Here is a 25741-nt window from a genome sequence, read left to right on the forward strand (position 1 = left end):
GACCTGGTCTATGTTACATTTAGAAATAATAAAATACCACTATACACAGTAGCAGATTATAAAATGGTTGGAGGAAGCCAATTTTCCTACAGCCCAGGCCCATGATAGTATTTGTCCATTCCTGACTATAATGTATATTTCCTATCTAGAGCACTTGGTTCATGGAAAACCATTGGCTGGACAAGACAAAAGTTATATATATATATATCATATATTACATTATGGAGAAAATCACATCATTATATATATAGTACAAATAACATCCTGTGCTTCTTAATTGACCTTGATCCGAGGAGCCAGAATCTCATAAGCTTCTAAATAAAAGGTTACATCTCCTCAGATAAAACCTTGTCATTATGGGGCCACTACGCACTTTCATTGAGAATGTCTATGATGCATCCAGTGCAATATTGATAAATACAGTACTTACCTGGTGTCTTTACCCATTCATTTTCATGGTAGTCACAGGCCATAATTACAATGATTGGAAAGTGGTTACAGTGACTATATATAAAGACTGGAGGAGCTGGATGTCTACAGCTCCTACTACAGACACAGAGAACTCAAGATGGCCAAGTGTCTTGCAATAGGACTTGCGGTGATAAGCAGTGAGTATTCCCTAAATCCTTTTATGTATAGGGCTTTTTTTTACATTAGATCTCATCTAGATGGGTCAAGCGGTTAATGGAAATATGAATGTCTTGTGTTTTCCATTGACATTGTATAGGACACTTACAACGTGTAGAAGATACCATCACTATGGGTTTAACCTATTATTTGCACCTCTTTTCTCATTACAGTCATTGCTCTGGTAACCAGCACTCCAGCACAGTTTGACGAAATGATAAAGGTGACTACCATAATTTACGGCTTTGCGAACTTCTCGGACTATGGCTGTCATTGTGGAGACAATACCCTGGGAAGACCTGTGGACGCTATTGACTGGTAATACACTGTATACTCGATAGTATATAAAGTGGGTTAATACTATGCTAAGGGAATATTACCTATCCCTAGTATAAGATAAAGATGCTGACCAGGTTGGGGGGGGGGGGGTGGCGCTGGATATGGGATAACATTAATTTTGGGTCAACCCATTCAGATACTGGCAGCTATGCATTGCAGTATAGTGCTGCCATATACAATCAGTCCCCGGGTTACATACAAGTTGAATCTGTATGTAAGTTGGAGCTTGTACATTTTAATAATTGTAACCTCGAACAAATTTTTTTTTCATCTATTAGAAATTTGGATTTTAAAAATGTTGGGTTGTCATCAGTACCAGGATTAACAATAAAGCTTAATTGAAAGCACCTTTTATCACTGTTATAGCTGTTTATTGTAGCCTAGGGCTAAAGTACAGTAAATTATCAACACTCAGAGGTCCGTTTGTAGCTAGGGGTTGTCTGTAAGTTGGGCGTTCTTAAGTAGGGGACCGCCTGTAGTTGGATTAGGTGAGTGAGGTCTTAGAGAGGCACTGACCTGCATCATGCTGTTTATGAGCTTCCTCACATCTTATCGTATCAGGCAATGTACAACATGTGTTTTGGGCTTTGACAAACTTATTGTTTATATAGTTTAGCGTCTTGACACAGGTTGAATGTCTTATGTTTAAGGTGCTGCCATGAACAAGCCTGCTGTTACAATGAGGCCGAAATTAGTGGTTGTAATCCGGTGACTCAGACCTACCGATTCTATGTAGAGGAGGAACAGAAAGTCAAATGTAGTAAGTGTCATTGGATTTTATGTTGAGTAAATTTTGTAGATATTTGATGACTAATTTCCATGAGGACGATTCCCATATGTCATAGAATGGGAAAACCATTGATTCTACAAGTTAAATTGTCCAATCTATAAAAAACTATAATAACTTAATGGTGGAGCTGGGAACTAACAGCTCCCTGCTTTTCCATTGGATTGGACTGTATTTGCATCCTGAGACATTACCTGTAATCAAGGACTGTCCCACAGAATCTGGGACGTTGGGAGGTGCACATTAACCATCCTTCTGTACACATTTAAGAATAATGTGATAGTAATGCTAAATATGTTTTGTTTCCAGTGAAAGCTCGTGATCGCTGTGAAAAGTTGGTCTGTGAATGTGATGAAAAGGCGGCAAACTGTTTCCGGAAGGAGCTGGAAAGTTACAATGTGTATTTTCGCAACTTTTCTTCACTTGGGGCCTGCAGAGGACCCAGGCCTTTTTGTTAAAAGAGAATTGATGTATGTAAGCTATAATGTTTATGTGCAGTAGTAGATATAGGTGTAGTAGTAACATATATATAAAGCAAACATACAGGACAGTATAATCAGTTCAGACTTGTCATAATAAGATACTATGTCATAACATTAACAGCAGGTATACGTTGCATTAGGGGCCATAACTATTACACAGCTAATTCAAACCAAGAAATTTATGGAAATAGCATAGCAAAGATCCACTTAAAGTAATTGCTTAAAGAGCTTATCCATAACTGCAGAAGCATAGCTGCTTTTCTCAAAATCAGTGCCATAACTATCCTCAGGTTGCAAGTGCTACTGTTCAACCAAATTTATTTGGACAATTGTGGTTTCTAGAAGAGTAAATGAGACATGTTTTTGTAATTTCGGCAGCCCACGTGACAGTTAACAAGTCCTGGTGAAATGTACTGTGAATGTCCTATAAATAAAAACAAAAAATCATATTACATTTGCCTTAAAGGAAATCTACCACCAGGATGAAGGATTGTAAACTAAGCACAAATACATTCTGGTATGTACCCCCTCTGGTAGGATCTGCTCTTCTTCAAGCTTCTTATGCCCTTGTTTTAACCAAAAAAAGGGTTTAAAATTATGCAACTAAAAGCCTTTGGGGCTCCAGAGATGTTAATTGAGCACAGAGCTTAGGCTAATTTGCATGATTTTGAAAGCCTAAAAAGCTAAAAGAAGAGCGGACCCTACCAGAGGGGGGGCACATACCAGCAGTAAGTGTGCCTGGTTTACAATCTTTGATCCTGGTGGTAGATTTCCTTTAAATTTTGTCTCTCCATTGTCTCTCCAAGTTGTGTTTGAGCTACCTGAGGATGGTCACTATTTTCAAATATGCTTGATGTATCTGTGGGACAATACATATAATTTAATAATAGGTCTCACATTATCTAAGTCCTGACATAGTTAACGCTACAAGGAAACAATGGCTGTTTTTGTGGTTTATAAATTATACGCTGAAATAAACTTGATTGTATGTCTGCTTAGAATTCATTGTCTTGTAAATTACTGACATTTGAGACTCTAAGGGACCCATGTATAAAACTTTTGCCTTTCCTGTTTCTTTAATTTTTGAGACTTATCACGGTGCATATGATCGTTTGCAACTTTTTTTGCGCCGTAGAAAGGCTCCAAAGTTTGCTATTGCGTAGTTTTCCACAGTGTAGAAGTGACCACATGGAGGCAACAACCAGGGCCGCATCGGCCATGAGGCGGGGTGAAGACAGGCCCTTTTAAGAAGTGACATTTTGCCGCCGTTAGTATGGACTTGCCAAGTCCTCACTACTTGAAAAATCTATTTTATTGGCGTCTTTAAGGCGCCAATGTAGTTGATGGGCAGAGCGGTGCAGCACAGCTTGCCTGTACGCACCGCTCTGCAGGATATGCGTGTGGATGTAACCACGCACGTCGGCCTGGGTCACTACACAGTACAGACAGAGCGGCCGCCGGCAACGGGAGTAGAGGACGAGGAGCTGCAGGAGAACATCGGTTTCTGGAGGTAAGTACAGTACCAGGTTTATTATTTTCGGTGGATTGTGTATAATACTAAGGGAGTGGGAGAGGCTGTGCAAAATACTATGGGGAGGGGGTTGTGCATAATACTATGGGGGGGGAGGCTGTGCATAATACTATGGGGGGGAGGCTGTACATAATACTACGGGGAGGGGGCTGTGCATAATACTATGGGGGGGAGGCTGTACATAATACTACGGGGAGGGGGCTGTGCATAATACTATGGGGGGGGAGGCTGTACATAATACTATAGGGGGGGCCTGTATACTGTGTGCACCATGGTTCTATAAACTGTCTATGAGGGATCTGTATATAGGGGCTGGATTTTAGTTAAGCTGAGTGGCCTTATATAGAGTACTGTATATAATTTAGGAGTATGTATATGAGGGCTGTTATAAATAAATTAGGGGAACTGTATATAAATCAGATATGCATATAAATTAGCTGGGTTCTGTAGTTCAGGGGGCCTAGTATATACAATAAATTAAGGGTGCTGTATATACTATAATTTATTCGGGTGACTATATAAAGGATGTTTTATGTGGGGAATGGTGTTTTTAGTCGTGTTGTGAGATTAATATATATTTAGGAACATGATCCATTAAGTGACTGTAAGTGACTGTGGTATTTTTATGGGTGCTGTGTGGAGTTGTGCTGTATAGAGCTGAAGACATTTGACTGTGAATTCATCAGAGATAAACCATGTCTGGGAGAAATCGTAAAGAAGTCCTCTTCCTGATGGAGCAGATCATCGCCTATAAATTACTAGATACTTCTAATGTCTGTGTCACTGACTGACTACTACTGTGTGAGATAGCATCATCCTCGGGAGGGGGGGGCATTTTCAATTTTCCGCCTCTATCCTCTTCCACTATTTGCCAATGTATATGCTAAGAGTATACGTCAGGTGCTTTCCCATTGTAAATGCAAAAAAAAACCTTGATGTGATCCCAGCCTTAGCTTTACATTAACCCCTCAGCTCTCAGCTTAATATGCAGATTTAAAGGAGGATTGTTATTAAATGCCATTTATCCCAAACTGTGAGGTAACCAGGAAGGTCCATTTGTCATGTGTCAGTGTAGATCCTTTCCTGTCAGAAAAGAGTAAGAGAAATATGGCTGTGTTATATCTCTCCTACAGTCCTACATGTCCCCCTATGGATGCTTTTTGCAGAAGAGTAGGAAAACTTTGCTCACAACACTATGGGGCTCATTTACTAAGGGTCACGCTGCACACTTTTGTGGGACTGTGCAGCTTTTTGGGGCTAAAGCGGCTTGTACGGGTATTTAGGAAGTGTGTGTCCCGGGATTGTGCCGCAAGCGACCCTGTTTGTGGCGCAGCTGCGCTGGCTTCCATCCGTGCCGTCAGATGGTCTGACTGATTCAGACTGAGCGCGGTATTTAACTTTTAAATTGTGTCACAAGACCAAGCACTTTCATGCACCACTAAAAGGATGGTGAAATCCGGCAGACCTGAGCAGGGAAGCGACACATGCAGGATATCAGGCGCACAATCTTAGTGAATCGCTGCACAATGCATTATAGTTGGACAACTCACTTTCAGTGAATTCCGGTGACCGGGTAAATAAATGTGCCCCTATGTATCATTATGTGAGCATATACACTCACCGGCCACTTTATTAGGTACACCATGCTAGTAACGGGTTGGACCCCCTTTTGCCTTCAGAACTGCCTCAATTCTTCGTGGCATAGATTCAACAAGGTGCTGGAAGCATTCCTCAGAGATTTTGGTCCATATTGACATGATGGCATCACACAGTTGCCGCAGATTTGTTGGCTGCACATCCATGATGCGAATCTCCCGTTCCACCACATCCCAAAAATGCTCTATTGGATTGAGATCTGGTGACTGTGGAGGCCATTGTCATGTTCAAGAAACCAGTCTGAGATGATTCCAGCTTTATGACATGGCGCATTATCCTGCTGAAAGTAGCCATCAGATGTTGGGTACATTGTGGTCAAAAAGGGATGGACATGGTCAGCAACAATACTCAGGTAGGCTGTGGCATTGCAACGATGCTCAATTGGTACCAAGGGGCCCAAAGAGTGCCAAGAAAATATTCCACACACCATGACACCACCACCACCAGCCTGAACCGTTGATACAAGGCAGGATGGATCCATGCTTTCATGTTGCTGACGCAAATTCTGACCCTACCATCCAAATGTCGCAGCAGAAATTGAGACTCATCAGACCAGGCAAGGTTTTTCCAATCTTCTACTGTCCAATTTTGATGAGCGTGTGCAAATTGTAGCCTCAGTTTCCTGAGCTGAAAGGAGTGGCACCTGGTGTGGTCTTCTGCTGCTGTAGCCCATCTGCCTCAAAGTTCGACGTACTGTGCGTTCAGAGATGCTCTTCTGCCTACCTTGGTTGTAACGGCTGGCGATTTGAGTCACTGTTGCCTGGCTCGAACCAGTCTGCTCATTCTCCTCTGACCTCTGGCATCAACAAGGCATTTCCGCCCACAGAACTGCCGCTCACTGGATGTTTTTTCTTTTTTTTCGGACCATTCTCTGTAAACCCTAGAGATGGTTGTGCGTGAAAATCCCAGTAGATCAGCAGTTTCTGAAATACTCAGACCAGCCCTTCTGGCACCAACAACCATGGCACGTTCAAAGGCACTCAAATCACCTTTCTTCCCCATACTGATGCTCGGTTTGAACTGCAGGAGATTGTCTTGACCATGTCTACATGCCTAAATGCACTGAGTTGCCGCCAAGTGATTGGCTGATTAGAAATTAAGTGTTAACGAGCAGTTGGACAGGTGTACCTAATAAAGTGGCCGGTGAGTGTATTTTGCTGTACACTGAGCTCTACTGAGAATGCCCATTCATCTATCAATACCTAGATTGTACAACTATACTCAAAGGCCATAAATGACTACAATATCCCACATGTAATGCATTGGGGGGAAAAAAATTATACAAAAACTCAGTTTTAGTGTAATCCAGTCTTTATTTCACCTTAAGCTTTCTTAAATAATAGATATTTGCTATCAGATATATTACTTAACATTTAAACAGTTTATATACATGATATCCTTCAATGATGAAAGTCCACAAGGAATATACCAGTATACCCTTGTAATGCATTGCTTCCAGACTGAATACAATTGAAAAGCATGTGTATTATATAGGGCAAGCCATGCAGTAGGCAAATTACATAAAATGGAGGGGTTTAGGACTGAAGGAGACCAGATACTACATTACTATATGTCACCATGCAAAGTGATGAGATGATGAGATTATAAACAGACAAAATGGCTGCCCCGCTTGTTGAGCATGGGAGAATTACCTCAGACTACAAGTAAATGCCACAAATAAAAACAGTCGCTCTCTGGCTGCGAACATGTCACTTTGTTGGCTGGGCGCCATTATCCGTAAAGTGTTCTTCAGATCTGCATTTTAAATCTATAAATTCTGTAAGCTTCAGCAATATTTTACATTTTTCACACTGACATAATTGAGGGTGGTTTCTAAAAAATCTGTTCTTGCCATAATGAAAATCAGTGATCCAGTCGGCGTGTGTTTAATATTATACAACAATCCATTTGTTGTACGGTATATAACATAGCTGCAGTGTAAAGCAATGAGAAGAAACTGAAAAACACTGTCTGTGTTTTTTGCATGAAGCCTGTCGTCTGTTTGGTTTGACAAACTCGCTCTATGCAACAGCAGCACCTAAAATCCCTGAACTGAATGTATATACTGATTTCAGATCAGTGATTCTAGGTTGGACCAAACTCACTAATGGGCAATGGGTTGCATTTTGGTACATTTAGGGAAATTTCATATGGATACAGAAAGTCCGCACCCAACCCACAGTTAAATATAGCCCAAAATCTGTGGTAAATAAGGCTGTAACATATGCAGATTTTGCAGCAGACGTCTCCTCTCCAACTTGTAGAGAAGAGATCGGCTTCACGAGCGGAAATTTGACATACTGTGGACATTTCTCCCTTACATTCTGTGTGGAAATCGGAATTTATGTGCAAGTGCTCTTAAAGGGGTTTTCACACAAAATAAGTTAGGCCCTATCCAAAGGACAGTGCCTATCCTACTGATCTTTGGGGGTCTCAGTGATGAGACGCTCACAGTTCACGAGAATGAAGGGTCCGATGGGGTCCCAGATACCTCAGTCGGACCCCTCGTCGCTCGCTACGTTCGGGAATTTCTGGCAGCTCCATAGAGATGAATGGAGCAGAACGGTCATCCACAGCTGCCTGCTCCATTAATCTTGGGGAACGATGAGGGTTCTGACTGAGGTACCTGGGACCCCATTGATTTTGTGATTTGTAGGGGGTCTCATCACTGAGACCCCATAAGCAGTAAGTTAGGCCCTATCCACAGGATTTGTTTCGTGGGAAAACCCCTTTAAGAAAAGGACATTGGGCACGATATGGCATTGCAGTTCAGCTCCATTCAAGGGATTGTTGTAGTAGTAATCGAGGGTGTAATCTATAGGTGCCCAATTTCTGTCTAGCATGCTACAGATACACGGATTATCTTTTTACCACATAACTAAAATCTACTAGGCATGAGGTGTATTAAAAAAAAACCCTCCTATGTCTGCACTATATTCTGGACCAGCCAGCCAAACAAAAAGTGATAACTTCATATCATCTTAAAACATTATATAAAAGGTTTGTCTGTGTAACTTCTTTCTTGGTTGAATATACAAAAAATGACCAGGAGTTCATCTTCAAATGTTAGGCCTTCACAGCCCTGCAGAAGGATTTCTAATCCACTGATAATAGTTACTGCAGGAATTAGTATGGCCTAAAAACAAGCTATGCTTTAACCCATAGCAACAGGCATAACATCCAATCAGATTACAGCTTTTACATTTTTAAAATCAAAATAAGAGTTTTGACTGGTTGTTATAGCCGATTAAATATAGAAAATTTTGGAAAAACGTAATATTAATAAAAAAAAATAAAGTGACTATTTGGCAGCAACGGTCTCAAATTCAGCAATAATATTCCAAAACGTATGAAACAATGATAAAGTTGAGCATTTTTGTAAATTCATCCGAAGAAGAGCTATGCCACCAAAAACAGCTGGGGCTACCTCTTCTCCACAGGTTACGTAAGAATAACATGAGGAACATTAGAAGTTTTTGCTATCCATCAAGGTCCAATACTTGGTTGAATACTTTAGTGGTTTGTAGGTGAATCATCCACCAAGTGGAAAACCTGCGCTTTACTTCAGGAGATTTCATCTCTTTGCTGTTTTCCCCTCAACAAAGGATAATATAATAATATCTTTTCATATGTCTCCGCTGAATCCATTACCGGCAGGACTGACTGAAGTAAACACTTCGTCGGCTCAGCTTTTCTGGGTTGTTGGATGCCATGTGGGAAAATTCACGGAAAATATCCAAGTAAGTGGTATCACCTGCAATGCAATGGAGTGAACATAAAAAAGAGCCCAGCAGAATGTTAGACAACAACTGACCCCTCAGATTATTATTTTTGTACATCTAATAAATAAAAAAATCTGAAAATCCTATAGCAACTAATTACAGCATAGCCTTAAAAGGGATTTTCCAATGTAGACTATTTAGAACTTATCCATAGAATATTTCATTTCTACCTAGCTGATCCCCTTTCCGCACATGTGGGGCATTCTCTCTGTGGGGTCAGTGGACCTCCATTCCCGAGGTAGGTGTCGGTGGGAAAACTCTTTAATTTTTTAAAAACAGAATACAAAATGAAATTAGTCCTGTAATTGGTTGTCTATTAGTGACTTACAACTGTCCCTGTGTGTTATGTCTAGTGGAGAGTCTGAGGTTATGGAGGTGAGGAGATGGCTTGAATAGAAGGATTGTTTGGATCCCTTTGTGATAAACTTTACTGCCAAAATAAACCAATCAAACAACAGCATTCTAACTTTTAAAGTATGTGAAATATGAAATTTGTGCTGTGATTTACTTAGAATATTTATTATACTTACTGTACACCACCCAATTAGTAATTTAAAGGGGTTGTTCACTTTCAGAAAATAATTGATATTGTTTGTGCAGTGAGAAGTTATACAATATACTTTCTGAATCAATTCCTCACGGTTTTCTAGATCTCTGCTTGCTGTCTTTCTACAGAAAGGTTCTATGGTTACTTCCAGTGTACAGAAATCTGACCATGGTCTTGTGATGGAAACACAGGCGCATGAGCCGTTAGTATAACAGAGTAATCAGAGCTGTTTGATACTAATGGTTTGTGCACCTGTGTGACATCACATGACCATGGACAGATTTACATCCACTGGAAGTAAACATAGAATCTTTCTATAGGAAGACAACAAGCAGAGATTCAGAAAATCGTAAAGAATTGATACAGAAAGTATATTGGAAAATTGTATAATTTCTCCTTACACAGATAATATTAATTATTTGCCGAATGTGGACAACCCCTTTAAATACAGCTGTCTCCTTGGTGAGCCAAGGTCTCAAAATTATTATTCCTTGCAAAAGTCCTACAGGCAACTTGGATGTCTTGGAAGATACAGAGCAGTATCTACTATGCAATGTTCTTTAGATACATTTCTATTGTCCTCTTATCGCCCAGAGGGATAGATCAAGGCCTCATAAGATTGTCTATAAAGGTATTCTATGACAGATCCCTTGTCATAGACTTGTCAGAACTATCACCATCTATGCTGGTATCATGTTGTAGAGAAATATTTTTCAATATTTGTGTCCAATATGACCTTTCTGATAAATTCCCATTTTTATATTTATGCTAATGAGGCAGCATGTACACCAAGGTATCTTTAGCATCCAGGGCACCGCTATTCCTGCCCGGACCACTACCCTCTCTGTCAGATGAGCATTTGTCTTATGAGAGGCATGGATCGGCACTGGAAGAAAAAGGAAGTGACTTCGGAGGGAACATCAGTGCTATGGGTGCTGAGGACAAGATCTGGGTGCATCAACTGCCTTATTAGCATATGGATTTAGTTGGGAATATCTTGGAAATGGCATAATGTAAATAAATGATAAAGGCACTAGCATATTATAATGCTTGGTGGAGGTCATAGACTTTAGGGTACACGGGGAGAATATTTCTATATATTGCCGAGAACATTTCCACACTTCTTCGCCACTTGCCAATTCCTCGCTGTTTTATCATCACTGGGACCAACTTGATAAATCGGAAAAGATCGTTCTGCCAGTAACTGCAGACTCCAGAGATTGACTAAATTGCCATTTTCAAGATGGACCAATAGGGATCCGTGAAGCAATGGAGAATTTGTTTAACCTATACTGAACCAGGACAACCCATTTATCATTTACCTTGTTACCTATTGGCAAGTCCTCCGGACCAAAGTCCCGCATCTGAATGACTTACCATTTTATTGTTAGCAATTTGGTGTTTTAGTGTTTTTTTATCTGTAATATGTGAATTAGCTTATTGTTGGCAAGGGGGAGAGGGTACCCTTTTATTTTTTTCTGGTTCTCTCTCTCTCTGGGCTGTAAGAAAGTAAAAGGGCACTGCCCCCTTGACTAGAACGAGTTCATTTACATATAAATTGCTCTGGGTTACAACCAATGGGTGGACAGGTTTTAGAAGGATTGATCGGGGGCATCAATCACATGAAGTCTGTCCTGTACTCTGTGACAGGCCCTCTTTACAAAATTGGCCCAAATGTGCCATACACTTTACCTGCAAGTGCTGCCACCCACCACCAGGATTTGTGACCTACTGTAGTTCTCGGCAACATCGGCCATCTTGATTTACTCTTATTTCATCTATGATCCCATATATACAGTATATTATTAAGGCGACACAGCAGTGTCAAAGTGGAAGCAGTGTAGAGATGTATGGAGGTGTTAATCATCAGGTCAAGACAGCAATAAAGAGCAAAGCAGATGAGAAGAAGAGTTGGAGTATGACTTTTATTAACAGTGCTTATAAAGACAGGTTGAGGAAAGAATAAAAACATTGGGGGTTGTTCAGTGTATGTGTGCGTTCTATACTTCCTATATAAAAACACATCAAACACCTTTGCATTAGGTCTAAACTCTTTTGTTGCCAAGGGTTCAAGTGTCACAAGAAGCTTCATCTGGGAACATGGGGTGGAAATAGTACAGAGGAAATGACATACAATATTCAGAAAAACATCAAAAAATTGACCAGGCATAAAAAGAAAATAGCACCAACAGGTGCAAGCAAGACATAGAAGGTAGAGTATGCATCAGCCTATGTACAGCGAGAGGGGTTCTTATTGTGCGATTCGTTGTATATTCCTCATGCGCTCCCTGACGTATTAAGTTTTAAGGGTGGGGTCCATGATAGTACGAGGTAAAACAGATCACTTGCCTTTTTCACTGGATCTATAAAATATCCAATGAACTCTGCTTTACATTTACAATATATACATTTTGCAGGTCTCTGTAGCCATAAGTGGTGCACAAGATCCTTGAAAAAGCACATAAATGCTTCAGAACTGTAAAGTCTAAGCCGGATCACAATATACAATCGTTCTGGGTTTTTGTAAGTACATACGTAGTCTAGGCAACGTTTTCAAGGGAACCTGTCATCAGAAATTGGTCTCATAAACTATTACCAGTATGTTGCCAATCAGTCTAGATCACATTTCTTTCATGGTCAAGCTTGGTGTAACCATCTAGAAAATCAACTTTGAACTAAGATGCAAGTTGGATGCATAAAGTCAGCGAGGCGGAGAGTTTAACGCTGAAGTCAAGTTCTGTCTGCCTCTGAACACCTCCACCTATGTGATCGACATCATGCATCGGACTTCAGGAGATCTGGTCAATGATTTCCCTGGACGCAGGACCACCCGTTACAGAGAAGGGGGCATTCTAAGGCAGAGAAAGCTTGACTTCAGTGTTAAACTCTCCGCCTCCTTGACTTCATAAAACCAATTTAATGCCGCAACAAGAGGCCATGTAAGAAACATATTTAGAAACTGCTCAGCTGCTTTAGGACATACTACTAGTGGTTTATTTGGCCAATTTCTGATGACAGGTTTCCCTGTAGCAGGTACATGGGCTGTCACTGCTTTCAGAAGGTCACATACAGTTACAGAAGGGTAGAAACTTTGGCCATCAGTGAACTAAAAGGTGATGTCATGAATGATATATATAATAAATACCTCTAACAACTATACAACATAATGCATTTATTATTTAGGATTCTTTAAAACATAAACTAAAAAAATGAACTCTCAGAGTAAGAAGGGATGGCTGGGATGATTTGAATCCAATGCTTTGTGAGTCCAAATGACAACTCTCAAAAATATCTACATCCATATCACTGGAATACAAGCCATTAAGGATGTGGACAGTGATGGAGATGGTGATCTGATATTAAAAGGTGAGATAAGGGGCGGTAAAAGGGCGTGAATATAATAAATTGCTTTATTCTACCTTTCCTGGTAGGGTTAACATTTATTCCATGTCACATTGAAAAAATTATTATGAAAAAGTCCATCAACTCAACATAGGGCCCTGTAGAAGTTTTTTTTAGGTCATTAATAGTTTATCTTCATGCAATACCCAGTATCTATACTATTGTATGGGCCAGAAAAACACAACCCAGTCCATAGGGTATTGCAGGTACACCTCTTATTCACTTCTATGAGAACTCAACCATCGGTGGGAGGAGATGGGCGAGACACTATGGACGTAGATGTGTCTTTAGTGCCAGGTGTCCCACCCTTGCAATCGGATATTAGTGACCTATCCAAAGGACAGATCATTAGTCGTATCGGAGGCCAGAAAACCCCAGAAACAGAAACATACTTTGGTGGCCACAGTCTTTATCTGCAAGTGCACCGGGAGGCAGGAATAGCCATCAAACAGATTTGTTATGGTATTTGAGGAAAAGTTGTAATTAGAGTTTTTTTTTAATATTTTCTACTGGACACCTCAGAGTCAGATCCCTGCATCAATAATTTAGTTGTAGAAAACTACAGGCAGACCCACAATTTAGTCAAGTTAACCCCAATATCTCCTATGCCACAGGCCTCCAGGAAGTCAAGATAATGGAGGAATTCTTCATAACACTGAGCTATTTTGGTCTCATGTTCTTGTATATAACATGGAGGACACATGGTCATGATCATGTGTACATCGTAGGGCAGTCACTATATAAGGATCGCAATAAGGGGGGTAGCTCTGCAATGCAAGGAGCCCAATAAACAACTTATAACACAGCTTCCTGAACTCCAGTGAGAATGATGCATTGGCAATCTGGAAATTGGGATTAACGGTGGTCACTCCTAAATATTTAATAGTTTGGCAGTAACAGATCAAATGGTGGGGGAACTCACACAGTGACGGCTTCTATTCTATGTAGGTGAATAGCAAAGTAGTAGTCATAGATATAGGAACTGAGGTCTCTGATACGTTGCATTTGTTACTATTGTCACTTATTTTTTTTAATAACTAATTAAAAATAACCGTTACAGCCTTCAGACACAATATATAATATATATGTGTATACATATTTATATACACAATTCACATTCTACATCAACAAGCCTATTTAATAACATGCAAATAGTGTATACTCAAAGCAACCAATCAGAATCTTATTTTCATTCATTTGCACAAGAATAATAAATGACAACATCTGATTGGCTGCTGAGGGTCCAGGGTGTCTGGGTAACATTGACTTGTAATATTTCTAGTAATATGAAGATATTGTGAAAAACTAAAAAAAAGCAAAAGTGTTCTTTATTATAATGGAAGAATGGAATTTACTATTTGGTGCATGTTATTAAATGTGCCTGATATTCATGGATATCAAATTTCTTTAAAAAACTAAAAAAAAAACAAAAACAAAACAGTAAAATAATTAAAAGTAACAGTCGAAAACTGCAATAAAACATTGACTTCCTTACAGAAATGTTCAAAAAGAAAGGTTACATTTCTGATTTATAGCAAATGATTTATCAAATAAATTCTTTAACAACTTAACTTAAAAAAATGATTCCATATGTAACATCCATCCATGACATAAAGACAATACAAAAGTATAGACAATTACGTGTGACATAGAACTTGTAGGGTTCTTCAAGAAACCAGCTAAGCAGGATAAAGTCGGATGAGTTCAACCCGATTGTGAACTCAAGAGTCTGACAAAAAGTTCTTAAAAAGTCCTATTGCAACTAAATAGGGGTTTATATAGTGTATATCCTAGAACATAAAGCAGCTTGGACCTCAGGCAGCAGTATACGATTTGGTGGTGGTCATTCATTAGTGGACACTTTACTGCACTGTTTGGCATATACCATAATAAATTAAGTAAAAAAAAAAATTAAAAAATTAAGAGAAAACAAAAGTACAATAAAATCATTTACAAAATTACATTTACACGAATATATAATTATGTGTTTCTGTGTGTCGTATCCAATACTGGAAAGAGGAAAAGTGCACATGTATATAGTTGATTTTCTTACTAGTGGTCTCTTCGGACCACTGGACGTTACTTGTACAAAAAGTAAAGTCCCGTAGTCCAAGGAGGCCACTTATTGGCCAAAGCGTATCCAATGTCCTTCCCCCGAAACTTCCAAAGAAGAGAAGTATTGAAGTCATGTGGGAATTCGGAGCATGGGCCACCTGGTAGAGTTTCCTTTTAACCCATTTTGACCTGCAAGGGTATTGGTATAGGGTAGAGTGTAAACGCCTAGAAGGATCCTGAGGAAGGTATTACATGGCCATATGTTCAGATCTCCAATGGAGTTAGCACCTAGTGTTTTTTACCTCCTATAAAGCAAATTTTTGCTAGTTGGTAGTCAGTGATTGAAGCCAACAGGCTCCGGTTTGGCAGTGCTTTCTGGTGTTGACAAATAGGCCTAGGAACGCCATGATGTCTCCCGATGTAACTCAACTGTTTTCCACCCCCACTAATAAAAAAAACCCAATTCTTCTTTCAATGGTCCATCACATAACATGTTATAGGCCTTTGAAGATCCACAAATAGTAATATGGCTGCCGTTCCCACTTATCTCACCTTTTGGTGGCTGAATGAAAAGGTATTTATTGCATGTCTAGCGAGTAATAAAACTGAAGAAGCAATCATACTACATGGATATTTTATTTTATTTCTGTGCTTTTCTGAGAGGGTGTTAGAAAAGGTCCATCACCCCAAAAAGACAGTGAATAAGAATGATGGATCTAAGGTGCATATAATACATTTGTCCAGGGTTTTCATAAACCCCAGAGAGGTCAGACGGCTAATATAACGGGTTCGGGCTCAGAAGTGATGAGTTATGGTAATCCACTATGTGGAGGGAGGTATCCGCCGATGGGTTAAGCAGGTACGGATGGTAAGGGGAGTTATAGACAAGATCAGGTGAAGATTAATAGCCAAATATTTAACAGTCCTCTCTATGTCCCTGATGTCCTGATCTCTTCATACAATGGAATTGCATAGCGCTAGAGGTGACATAGGAATATACTTGGGAAGCCTATGGTAGTTGATTCTCTGGAATTCATGGAGTGGTCTCATAGATATCACCAATTCTGCTGGTCCAGTGTGAGGGCAGTGTGAGGGAAGTGCACTTTATACGAGAGGTGCGTTCACCTCTTCACTGCTAGTGCGGGATGTGTTATTCTTTAAGGAGAACCAGGAAGGAGTAAGATAGGCACCAAAGAAGTAGTGGAAAGACAAGGAGACACATAGGACCAAACAAAACAAGTGGTGAAGGCAAAAATAAAAAGACATGGGACAAGGAGAGCAACTGCGGAGAGGGAAATACATAGCGTGTTAGCGACCCAAGAGGTGAATGCAATGCAAACGTGCAGAGAAAAAGGCTTATTACTTGTATATGGGATTTAAGAGACTGCAGAGACACCCAGGCACCATAACCAAGACAAGCACCTATTTATGATATAATATTGTGTGCTGGGATATCTACAAATTATCGGTCTTTCCGGAGCAGGAATGTCCATAATCACAGCAATGGTTCACCTGTATCTCTTTCCTTCCTATCTACTGTCTGGCAGTGAAGAAGTTAAGACAAAGCACAACACACCTAGGCAAGCATAGGGGAAGCCATAAGTCCATGTGTAGTTAGCACACTAAATATGAGCACCAGGAAAAAGACAACCTCGAAATAGGAAAAGTGCTTTAAATGTGGGTCTCTAAGGAAACCCCACGCAGCATTACAGCAAATTGCTCTATACCCCCACCACTTGGGTCTCAATTTTGATATCCAAACCCCAAATTCACTAAAGCGAAGTTGTAACGACAGAGCTGACCCCCTATAAAATTCATCAAGACGAGAACCCTTCTCAACTAGGCAGCTGACGCGAGCAAGGTCCCTGAATGTAGAAGTACCTGTCACTGCCTCAGCTGGGTCCCTTTAGCTTTATCCCTAAATAAATAAATAATCAGGCACTGAAGAGGCAGAAGAGCCGCAGGTTCTCCCACCGACTCCGTCATCTCAGTGTCTGATCTCCATAACATAAAAGTCTAAAAGAATCACAGTTTGTAAAAGTGCTAAACAGTACATAAAATATGAATACATCATCTTTCCTTTTGCTCTTGGCAGTGATGAGGACAAAAATAGTAATAATATTGGTCCAAACCTTTAAAAAAAAAAAAAAAAGGAACATTTTGGTTTAGTTGTGCCCCTGGTCCACAAGTGATTCTTTCCCTCCCCTGATGCCAGAAGACAATCCCCATGCAGGTTTCCAAAAAAAAGGGTGCCAAGAGCAGCTACCGGAAAAAGTTCAAAAGAGTAGGGATCAGCTGCGCCCCCTTTGAGGGACTTTGTCTGACTAACACTCATCTATATTAAGGCAGATGAATTCCTGGATGCACTTCCTGTACTGCTGTTCTGTTGGGCTGTTGCTGGGATATTGACCTGGTTGTCCGAATGGCCCCTCTGCTTCTCTCATCTCTTCATTCATCCGGGCAAGTCGTAGCCTGTGGTGGAAGAGGGGATGAGGAACTCTTAGTCCAGGAGATCATGTATACATCTAAATACACACCTACATATATATAATAAAATATAATGAGAGAGAAAACTTACAAAGTCACTATATCTGCGTTTGCTGCCTGCACGGAAATACTGAGAGGATCTTGACCGTCGTCATCCACTGCGTGCTGATTGGCTCCCCGTTTCAGGAACAAACAAACCTGACTGAGAGGGAACAGAGAAAACATTGAATAGCAGCACAGAGCATTATCGCCGACAATGCACTTTCGGGGAACTTCGTCAGACAGGTAACTAAATGTGCCCCATTGTTTCCAAAATAATAGCCTAGCTATTAGCCGTATGACCATAACTAGTTTTTTTTTGGTATAATATATATATATATATATATATATATATATATATATATATATATATCTATATATATATAGATATATAGATATATATATATGCTATTTTTGGTATATTTATTTACCCAGTGTGCCCAAGATATGTTGCGTGATGTATCGGTGCTCGTCCCCTCATATCAGTCTGGTTTACATCTGCCCCATTCTGTAGTAAAAACTCACAAGCTATAAGCGAGCCCTATAATAAAATAGAAAGCATTAGAGTCAATAAGCGACATCAAAAACATCTAACTACAGGATGAGTTGTATTGATTTATTGTTATAAAGACCCGAGACACTGTATATAACAAGAACATAAAATCACCACATTGTATGTATTGAGGTATAAGGAAGGTGGTGTGTCTAAAGATCTACAAAATCATGAATATATACAAAGAAATGTCTCATTCCATACCCCCATTACAGCCTGAATTAGAGGCGTTTTGCTCTCATCTTCATCGTTCACCCAGTTGACGTTGGCTCCATTGGCGAGTGCTTCAGCCATGATAGGCAGGTTCCTTGCACGAGATGCTTTGTACATTAACAGCCCCGGGTGAAGTTCTCGTAGGTCCTCTGGGTCCGAAGGTTCTTGTTCTGTCTCTGCTTCTCCACTAGACTCTTCTGAGACCTCACACTCTAAAGCAACGGGAAGAGAGAACCAAGTGAAGGAAATGACATTATAGGACCGTGTATGACAGCGCCTTACCATGCACGGACAACATTAGTCTACCTAGCCCCAGATTAGTAAGGCTTACCTTCCTCTGTGACGCTGTCTACCACCGATCCAAACACTAAGACATCATTGCTTCCATCTGTGCTGCCTCCCAGACCACTATCACTGCTCAGACCTGCGGGGCCAACAGATAGGAAGCCAAAAACATGTTAAAATAAAGCAAATTACACAATCAATATGCAAATTAAAAATATCTTTTTACTAACTGGACAACATACATTGTAAATGCATTGCACCTAACAGAACAGATCTACAACCAGGGGCAAACATAACACAGATGGACATCATGTAGATGCAGCAAGGGCTTTAGGAGAGAGAAGGGGATCTGCCCAGATTGGTACCATCCCCATTGCCAATGGTTGGTGACATCCAATGTAGGATTCACCTCTATTGGGCATCCTCAATCTTGGGCTTAGAAACTGACCCAAGTGAAATGAGAGAGAGCCCCATAATAGGGACACACTTTGATATTTGGTATAAGGTTAACCTTCTCCTATGTACACGACAATGTGACTAAACCAGTTATATTGTTACCCCACAGAGAATTGTATGATCATAAAAGGCTATGGACATCCTCGAGGCACTTGGTTTATAGAAATAAATGAGAAATTCCTCGTGATTACATATTTTTGTTATTGTTTAGGTGTAAAGATGTCAGCTAATATACAGGGACTTAGCTACTACCAAGCTTTACACTCAACTAGATAGAGCAGTCTGCAAGGAATGAGAATACATGAAGGCTGCAGATGACAATCACTTAGAGCCCCATGACAAAAATGATATTTATCCAAAACTAAAACACATTTCATAAATATATATTACACCAAAATGTGTCTATAGCCCAAATTCATTAAGTTGCTATAGGTACAAAACTAACATTGCTCCATCTATGGTTTAATAAGAATAACTACTGCAGGAGGAGGCCCATACACACAGGCACAGGGGAATATGTAAATGGTCTTTGCACAATTGACCACAAACCATAACTATAATATATTTGCTGTAAATGTATGTCTTTCTCTTGCCGCCGACCTTACCTCCATCCGGGAGGAACGGCATAGCGCTCCCACCGGGCTCAGCGCCACTGCCAGTCCATGGTGCAGCTGGCAGGGGGTGCTGCGCAGGAAGCTGGTTGGCACCTAAGAGGAAGGTGAGGGCATAATCAATTTAGTAACACAATTTAGTGTCTCTATAATTTACTAGCATGATGATGGAACTACTCATGCAATCACTAATGAGGTGGAGCATTGGGATACTAGAAGGACCAACAATACGAAAAATTAAGGTACTGTACATAATATATTGTAGAAATAATAAATGGTAAAATCGCTGGTGCCTTTGGCATTTGTCGTAGAGTAAATATAAGCCACAGAGTTTTATTTGATGTGGCTATGAAAGCATAACCCACTATATATTACATACAGTGGGTCGTGTAGAAAATCTATAATGTTGTAGGGAAAGTCATAAAATATATGAAAGCACTGAGGGCTTTCTAGAGTACAATAGGTTATCCTACACGGTATGAATCCGTGTAGTGTGGAGTTGGAGCATTGCCCAGATGGCATCTATAGCAACTGAATGACGCTATCAACCATTTATTCTTCTCCGCAGATGAAGATATGATAAGATTTGTAATATGTGCAGCGTTAAAATCTCTCCCAGGGTACGAGACGGATGAATAAAACAGACCTTTTCATAAAAATTCCTAATCCCATTTGACGTTGTGATGTACTACCATATGTAATATTTAGGAGAGATTTTACTCCGCACACATACACTATTCAGTCATTACATGGAGATGATTTTAGCAGATGGTAAAGAAGAAAGGTAAATACTTACTACGTGGCCCCGAGCCTGTGTCAAAGTAGGAGAAGAGGGAATCTAATTCATCCGGACAAAACAGGGAATCTCGACGAAACTTCCGCTCAAATTTTGCAGCTGTAAAGATAGAAGTGATCAAGAAAGAAAGAAACATATGCCGGGTCAATGTCTATGCTTTCCATACACATACATAGAGAATTGTTGGTCTTATATCTATCCTTACATTGTGGGTTCCTTTGAATTTACTTTTAATATCTCTATAGGATTATTGAATTGCTTATCTATACATATTAGACATACCTGAGGACAGCATGGCTGGAGAGGTGTTTCCACCATCGTGCCTGTACTTCCTTCGTGCAGAAGGAGCTTTGATAGAGCTGTTGCTTCGCTGACATTTTTTCACACTCCACCTTTGAGACTTCCGCTCATTGTCTACATCTACACTTCCCAACCTCTTCAGGAACTTCTTCTGCACATACTTTGCTTTTATCCAGGCCTCTTTGTCCTGTCTATAAGAACATAAAACATTAGTGAAATAGTTTAATATAAAAAAAAACTGCAATACAGTAAACACTTCCAAAAATCCAACACTTGCAAACAGTGGTTTTTAGGCAAGAATAATTATGTAAATGAGGGAGCACCACAACTCTTCTCTGGCGCTCCAGGCTGTAAAGTAGCCTTTGGTTAAAACGGCCTTCATCGCTGCCACTCGACCCTACCGGGAATTGGAAGAACAGATCCCTCATCACCAGGGATCCACCTACTCGTAAGTGACCTACCCTAAAAACCACTGTTCTCAAGTGGTTGATTTCGTTTAAAGTGGTTGACCTCTTAACCATGGTAAGTGCAAGACCCTAATTGGAGTCACCCATATTATACTTACCATGGTATGTAGGACATTTGGTCAGGTGACTCACTGGCGAGGAAGACTTTAGACTTCCTGTGACTTCCAGGGTGCTGCAGACTTCTGGCGGATCATTACAGTCTGCTCTCCCCCTCCATGACAAGTACTCCCATGTCAGAAGTTAGAGGGACATGTTGACATGGGAGTGGTTTTCATGGAGGGGACATATCTACAGTAGTGATTGCACCCCCCTTGATTCTCCTAAAGTCACGGTACGCCACAGAAAGTCCTGAGTACAACTTCCAGTGGGTCACATGAACATGGCTCCTACTAACTGCAGAGAACATTTACCAAGGTAAATTTGTAATGTAAGAGAGGTCATCAATATTAGATCAAGGTCAAACATACGGACTACCACCAATCAACTGAGAGCAGATCCAGAAGTCCAACTCCATTCTATGTGCAGGGGCTGGTCACAGGGACTACAACAAAACTCATAATCACATGAATAGGATCACGAACCTTAAAAACCCCATTAAATTTAAAACTGCACTGGTCTCTACTTGCCCTGCAGGGATGGCCTTATACACATCATTCACATGGCCACTAAAGTGAGGGATTGCCTGCAGTGCAAGTCTTCACTTACAAGTCTGCATGGAAAATCACACACGGCATGTACAGATGCCTTGAGACAAGGTAGCTGTCATGCAATACAATTTATAGGAATATGATGGGGATCTGGATTCAGAGGATATTACTGGGCATTAAGTTTTCACTTGGTTATTGACTAGTGAGCGCCACCTAGAGGCCTTTAATATTACAGCCTTGTAATACATACCGAGAACATCCTGGTGTCGGCTTCTTTAAACCTAGCTGTTCACACTTTGCCTCGTAGATCTGGTTTATTGTGCTATTTCCCAGCTCACACATCAACTAGCGAGAGAAAAGGGTGAGATAGTATGTTAACACTTGTAGATAATATTGCTGATATTATAGTTAGATTGTACAGTCTATACTTACCTTCAGCAGCTCTGGTTCCCAGGAGTCCAATGTAAGAGAACGAACTTTAGAACAGTGCACACCAAGACTCCTACAAGATATAAGGAGGGACGTCACAGCGTTATGGCTCTTTAGGTGCCACGTTATTAAGCCTGGAGCACATTTTATGTTTGCAAGAAAAAAAATGTTTTAGCAAAACACAGGCTGCAAATGCCATAACGTGATAAAGCCCTTACCCACCCATAGATCTGCAAGCCTTCCATAACATGCTGATATGTCAATGGCCACAGTGGTCAAAAGTCAAATCAGCAGCATTGCAGCTCAGTAATAGGATATAGGACATACATTATACTACAATTGGAGACCCTCGCCATACCTGTGAATTCCTGAGCACTCAATGCAGAGAGTGATTCCTAAATTGATGCTGGCCCACCGGGGGTCTGTCTGTCCACAATCACAGCACTGGTCATTGCCAGCAATGCTCTGCACACGCTGCAGGATGCTTTCTCCCTTGATGCTACGTTCCCTGGAGTCACTGGCAGAATCAATGCTACTAGTGGAGGGCGATGCTGTCCTGTCAAGCCTCTGCACAAAAAAAACTACTATAAGTCTATGCACGTAGCTGCAAATATAGCATTCCCTGTATTGTACAGGTTAATATTGTAAGATTTGTGATAAACATGTTAAAAGAGCTTTTCATTAAAGTTCTTAAAATGTGTTCATTAAAATTGATTTACACTATTTGTTAGCAAAGGGGAAAAAACATATCTTGATATACCAGTATATTATGCATATATAGTTATTATAGAAAACCCTCTGATAAACAATTGTGCTTCTGCCCTCCATGCAGTAGCTTCTACCTTTACGTCCTGATAAAATTATATGGAGGCATAGCCCCTGTCCCATCAAACTGTGTAGTATTATACATAAAATACAGTGATCCACGGGAGAGGGCCTAACTTGCTGATCAGTGGGGGTCTCAGTGTGACAGACCCCTCGTTGCTCCACGAGAGTAATGGAGATGATGGCAGCGCATGACCGTTCTGCTCCACTAATCCCTATGGAGCTGACGGAGATCGGTAAGCACGGTGCTCGGCAATCTCCGTCAGCTCCATAGAGATTAGTGGAGCAGAACAGTCATGCGCGGCCGTCTGCTTCATTACTCTCATGGAGCGACGAGGGGTCCGTTGGATCCCTTGTTTTCGCGATCTGTGAATAGGGCCTAACTTGTCTTTGTGGGAGAACCCCGTTAATATCAACCCAACTTTGCTGGGGGCTTATTCTGGACCAGCCTATAATATAACCTATAGAATATAGATAGCAACCTCTATGTAGTAGTTGTCTGGAGTTTCCCTGTATGCGGAGGCGATGCTGGCTTGGACTGCTTGGATCCAGGCTTGTCGTAACTTTTCAGAGTCCGCTTGTAACATGCAGCTCCTGGAAATGTACAATAATCACATTATAATTATTCAAAATTTGGTTACAAAATGTTGTATAAATGAAAAAAAGGTGGGCACAGTCTGATAATATCATAAATAAAGATATGGCTGAAGATGTGCTACATAATCAACTGCTCACCTCATATCAATCTGATAATCCATCTACCTACCTCGTATCAATCTGACATCCATCTACCTACCTCGTATCAATCTGACATCCATCTACCTACCTCGTATCAATCTGACATCCATCTACCTACCTCATATCAATCTGATAATCCATCTACCTACCTCGTATCAATCTGACATCCATCTACCTACCTCGTATCAATCTGACATCCATCTACCTACCTCGTATCAATCTGACATCCATCTACCTACCTCGTATCAATCTGACATCCATCTACCTACCTCATATCAATCTGATAATCCATCTAACTACCTCATATCAATTTGACGTCCATCTACCTACCTCATATGATCCTCAAATCTACCTACCTCATATCTCTTACTTACCTACCTATGAATCTATTTATTGGGCTGTAGCACAATCATGGTACAGCCTTAGCCTTTATGACTGACTAGATGTACATCTAAATACATTGTATACTTCTGACATTCTACAACATCACCACTAGGTGGCGCTATAGTTTTAAAAACACAGTTCTGCATATAAAACATGTAGAAGTTTGGTGCAAAACACGATCTGGAGTGTGAAGTCACTAGACTTTATTGCACTCGTCCCACCAGATGGTTTAAATGAGTTTCCAAAAGAATAAATGGTCCTTAGGATGTAAAGGTTCAGATGTCTGAGTATGTAAGGAAGGATTTATTACGGATTTTATTATGTGCACAGAAGCCAGACAGACCATTAACTAACATGTGTGTGCAGATGTCTGGACAAAGGGCATAGAGGATGAATCCAAACCATGTCTGGAGGATCATGACCTTGTATAAATTACCAATTCCTTTTCTGGTGTGAATGCCTGCACGCCACTGATCTAACAATTGTCTGTCCATACATTACAATGGGAGCTACCTCTAGTAGCATCACTTCACAACATCCAGAGTGTGCAAATGGAGACCATGTCACAGCTGTCTAATAGAAATTACACTATATGCTTCATTACACAACTTTGGTCCTGTAAGTCAGTGATTTTCAACTAGTGTGCCGCGACACATGGTCGGGTGTGCCGTGGGGAAAGTTCCCTAAACTATGGTGCCCACTGTGTTTTGTTTCCCGGCAATGCGCAGCGATGCGCAGTCACGGCTTCTTACAATGTAGGAGACGTGTACAATAACACATGCGCAAGCTTTGAACCTAGCGTGACAAAATGACGTCACCGAGGCCGGCGCATCATCCTGAGAGCGGAGAGACTCTCGCATTTGCCCACCGCCAAGGTAATGCCCACCAATAATGCTGACTATATGAGCTTTTACCTGAGTATATGAACTGTTGGCAGAATACTCAGCATATGAGCTGGTACTTTTAGTACTCCAGCAGTATACTGCATATAACAATGAGAAATGTAAAATGAGAAATACTATAGTCAGGAGGCTGGAGTACTCATATGCTGAGCTGGCACTTGTTCTCTGGCCTCATGGCCATAGTACTTCTCATTGTACCCCTTTATTTTGCAGTATATGAGCCACATAATAATCAGCACCATATACTAAAAACAGGGAGAAACTGAGAACTGTTGAGGAAGAGCTTCGTGTGTGTCTTTCCACCATTCCTGCCAGGATATCCTTTTGTGTTTATCGAAACAGGCCCAGGTTTCACAATGAGTGAGTAAAATAAATTTAGAATCTATATTATTAACTATACG

The 25741-nt window shown here is 40.6% G+C and overlaps 2 protein-coding genes across 7 annotated transcripts in view; one reads left to right on the forward strand and one right to left on the reverse strand.

The window, feature by feature from the left end:
• The first annotated feature begins 549 nt into the window (after positions 1–549).
• On the forward strand, positions 550–3236 carry LOC140065682 (phospholipase A2 homolog otoconin-22). The gene is made up of 4 exons (XM_072113257.1): positions 550–608; positions 801–945; positions 1617–1726; positions 2063–3236. The coding sequence occupies exons 1-4, from the start codon at positions 569–571 to the stop codon at positions 2209–2211; spliced, it is 444 nt and encodes a 147-aa protein (XP_071969358.1). The 5' UTR covers positions 550–568; the 3' UTR covers positions 2212–3236.
• A 3479-nt stretch (positions 3237–6715) lies between these two features.
• Positions 6716–25741, reverse strand: part of ACAP3 (ArfGAP with coiled-coil, ankyrin repeat and PH domains 3) — a 116896-nt gene continuing 97870 nt past the window's right edge. For 3 of the 6 annotated variants that reach the window (XM_072156018.1, XM_072156019.1, XM_072156013.1), the window contains exons 14-26: positions 23799–23910; positions 22850–23058; positions 22495–22564; positions 22313–22407; positions 20931–21139; positions 20649–20747; positions 19846–19948; positions 18832–18932; positions 18492–18712; positions 18166–18275; positions 17787–17897; positions 17619–17680; positions 6716–9176 (exon numbers count right to left, since the gene is read on the reverse strand). In XM_072156018.1, the coding sequence (XP_072012119.1) occupies positions 9070–9176; positions 17619–17680; positions 17787–17897; positions 18166–18275; positions 18492–18712; positions 18832–18932; positions 19846–19948; positions 20649–20747; positions 20931–21139; positions 22313–22407; positions 22495–22564; positions 22850–23058; positions 23799–23910 (1609 nt within the window). In that variant the 3' untranslated portion in view covers positions 6716–9069. Of the gene's footprint in view, positions 9177–17618; positions 17681–17786; positions 17898–18165; positions 18276–18491; positions 18713–18831; positions 18933–19845; positions 19949–20647; positions 20748–20930; positions 21140–22312; positions 22408–22494; positions 22565–22849; positions 23059–23798; positions 23911–25741 lie in introns of all 6 variants that reach the window. The other 3 variants (XM_072156015.1, XM_072156017.1, XM_072156016.1) reach the window with 3 other exon arrangements.

The sequence above is a fragment of the Engystomops pustulosus genome, chromosome 6 (genome assembly GCF_040894005.1).
Source record: "Engystomops pustulosus chromosome 6, aEngPut4.maternal, whole genome shotgun sequence".
Classification (NCBI taxonomy): domain Eukaryota; kingdom Metazoa; phylum Chordata; class Amphibia; order Anura; family Leptodactylidae; genus Engystomops; species Engystomops pustulosus.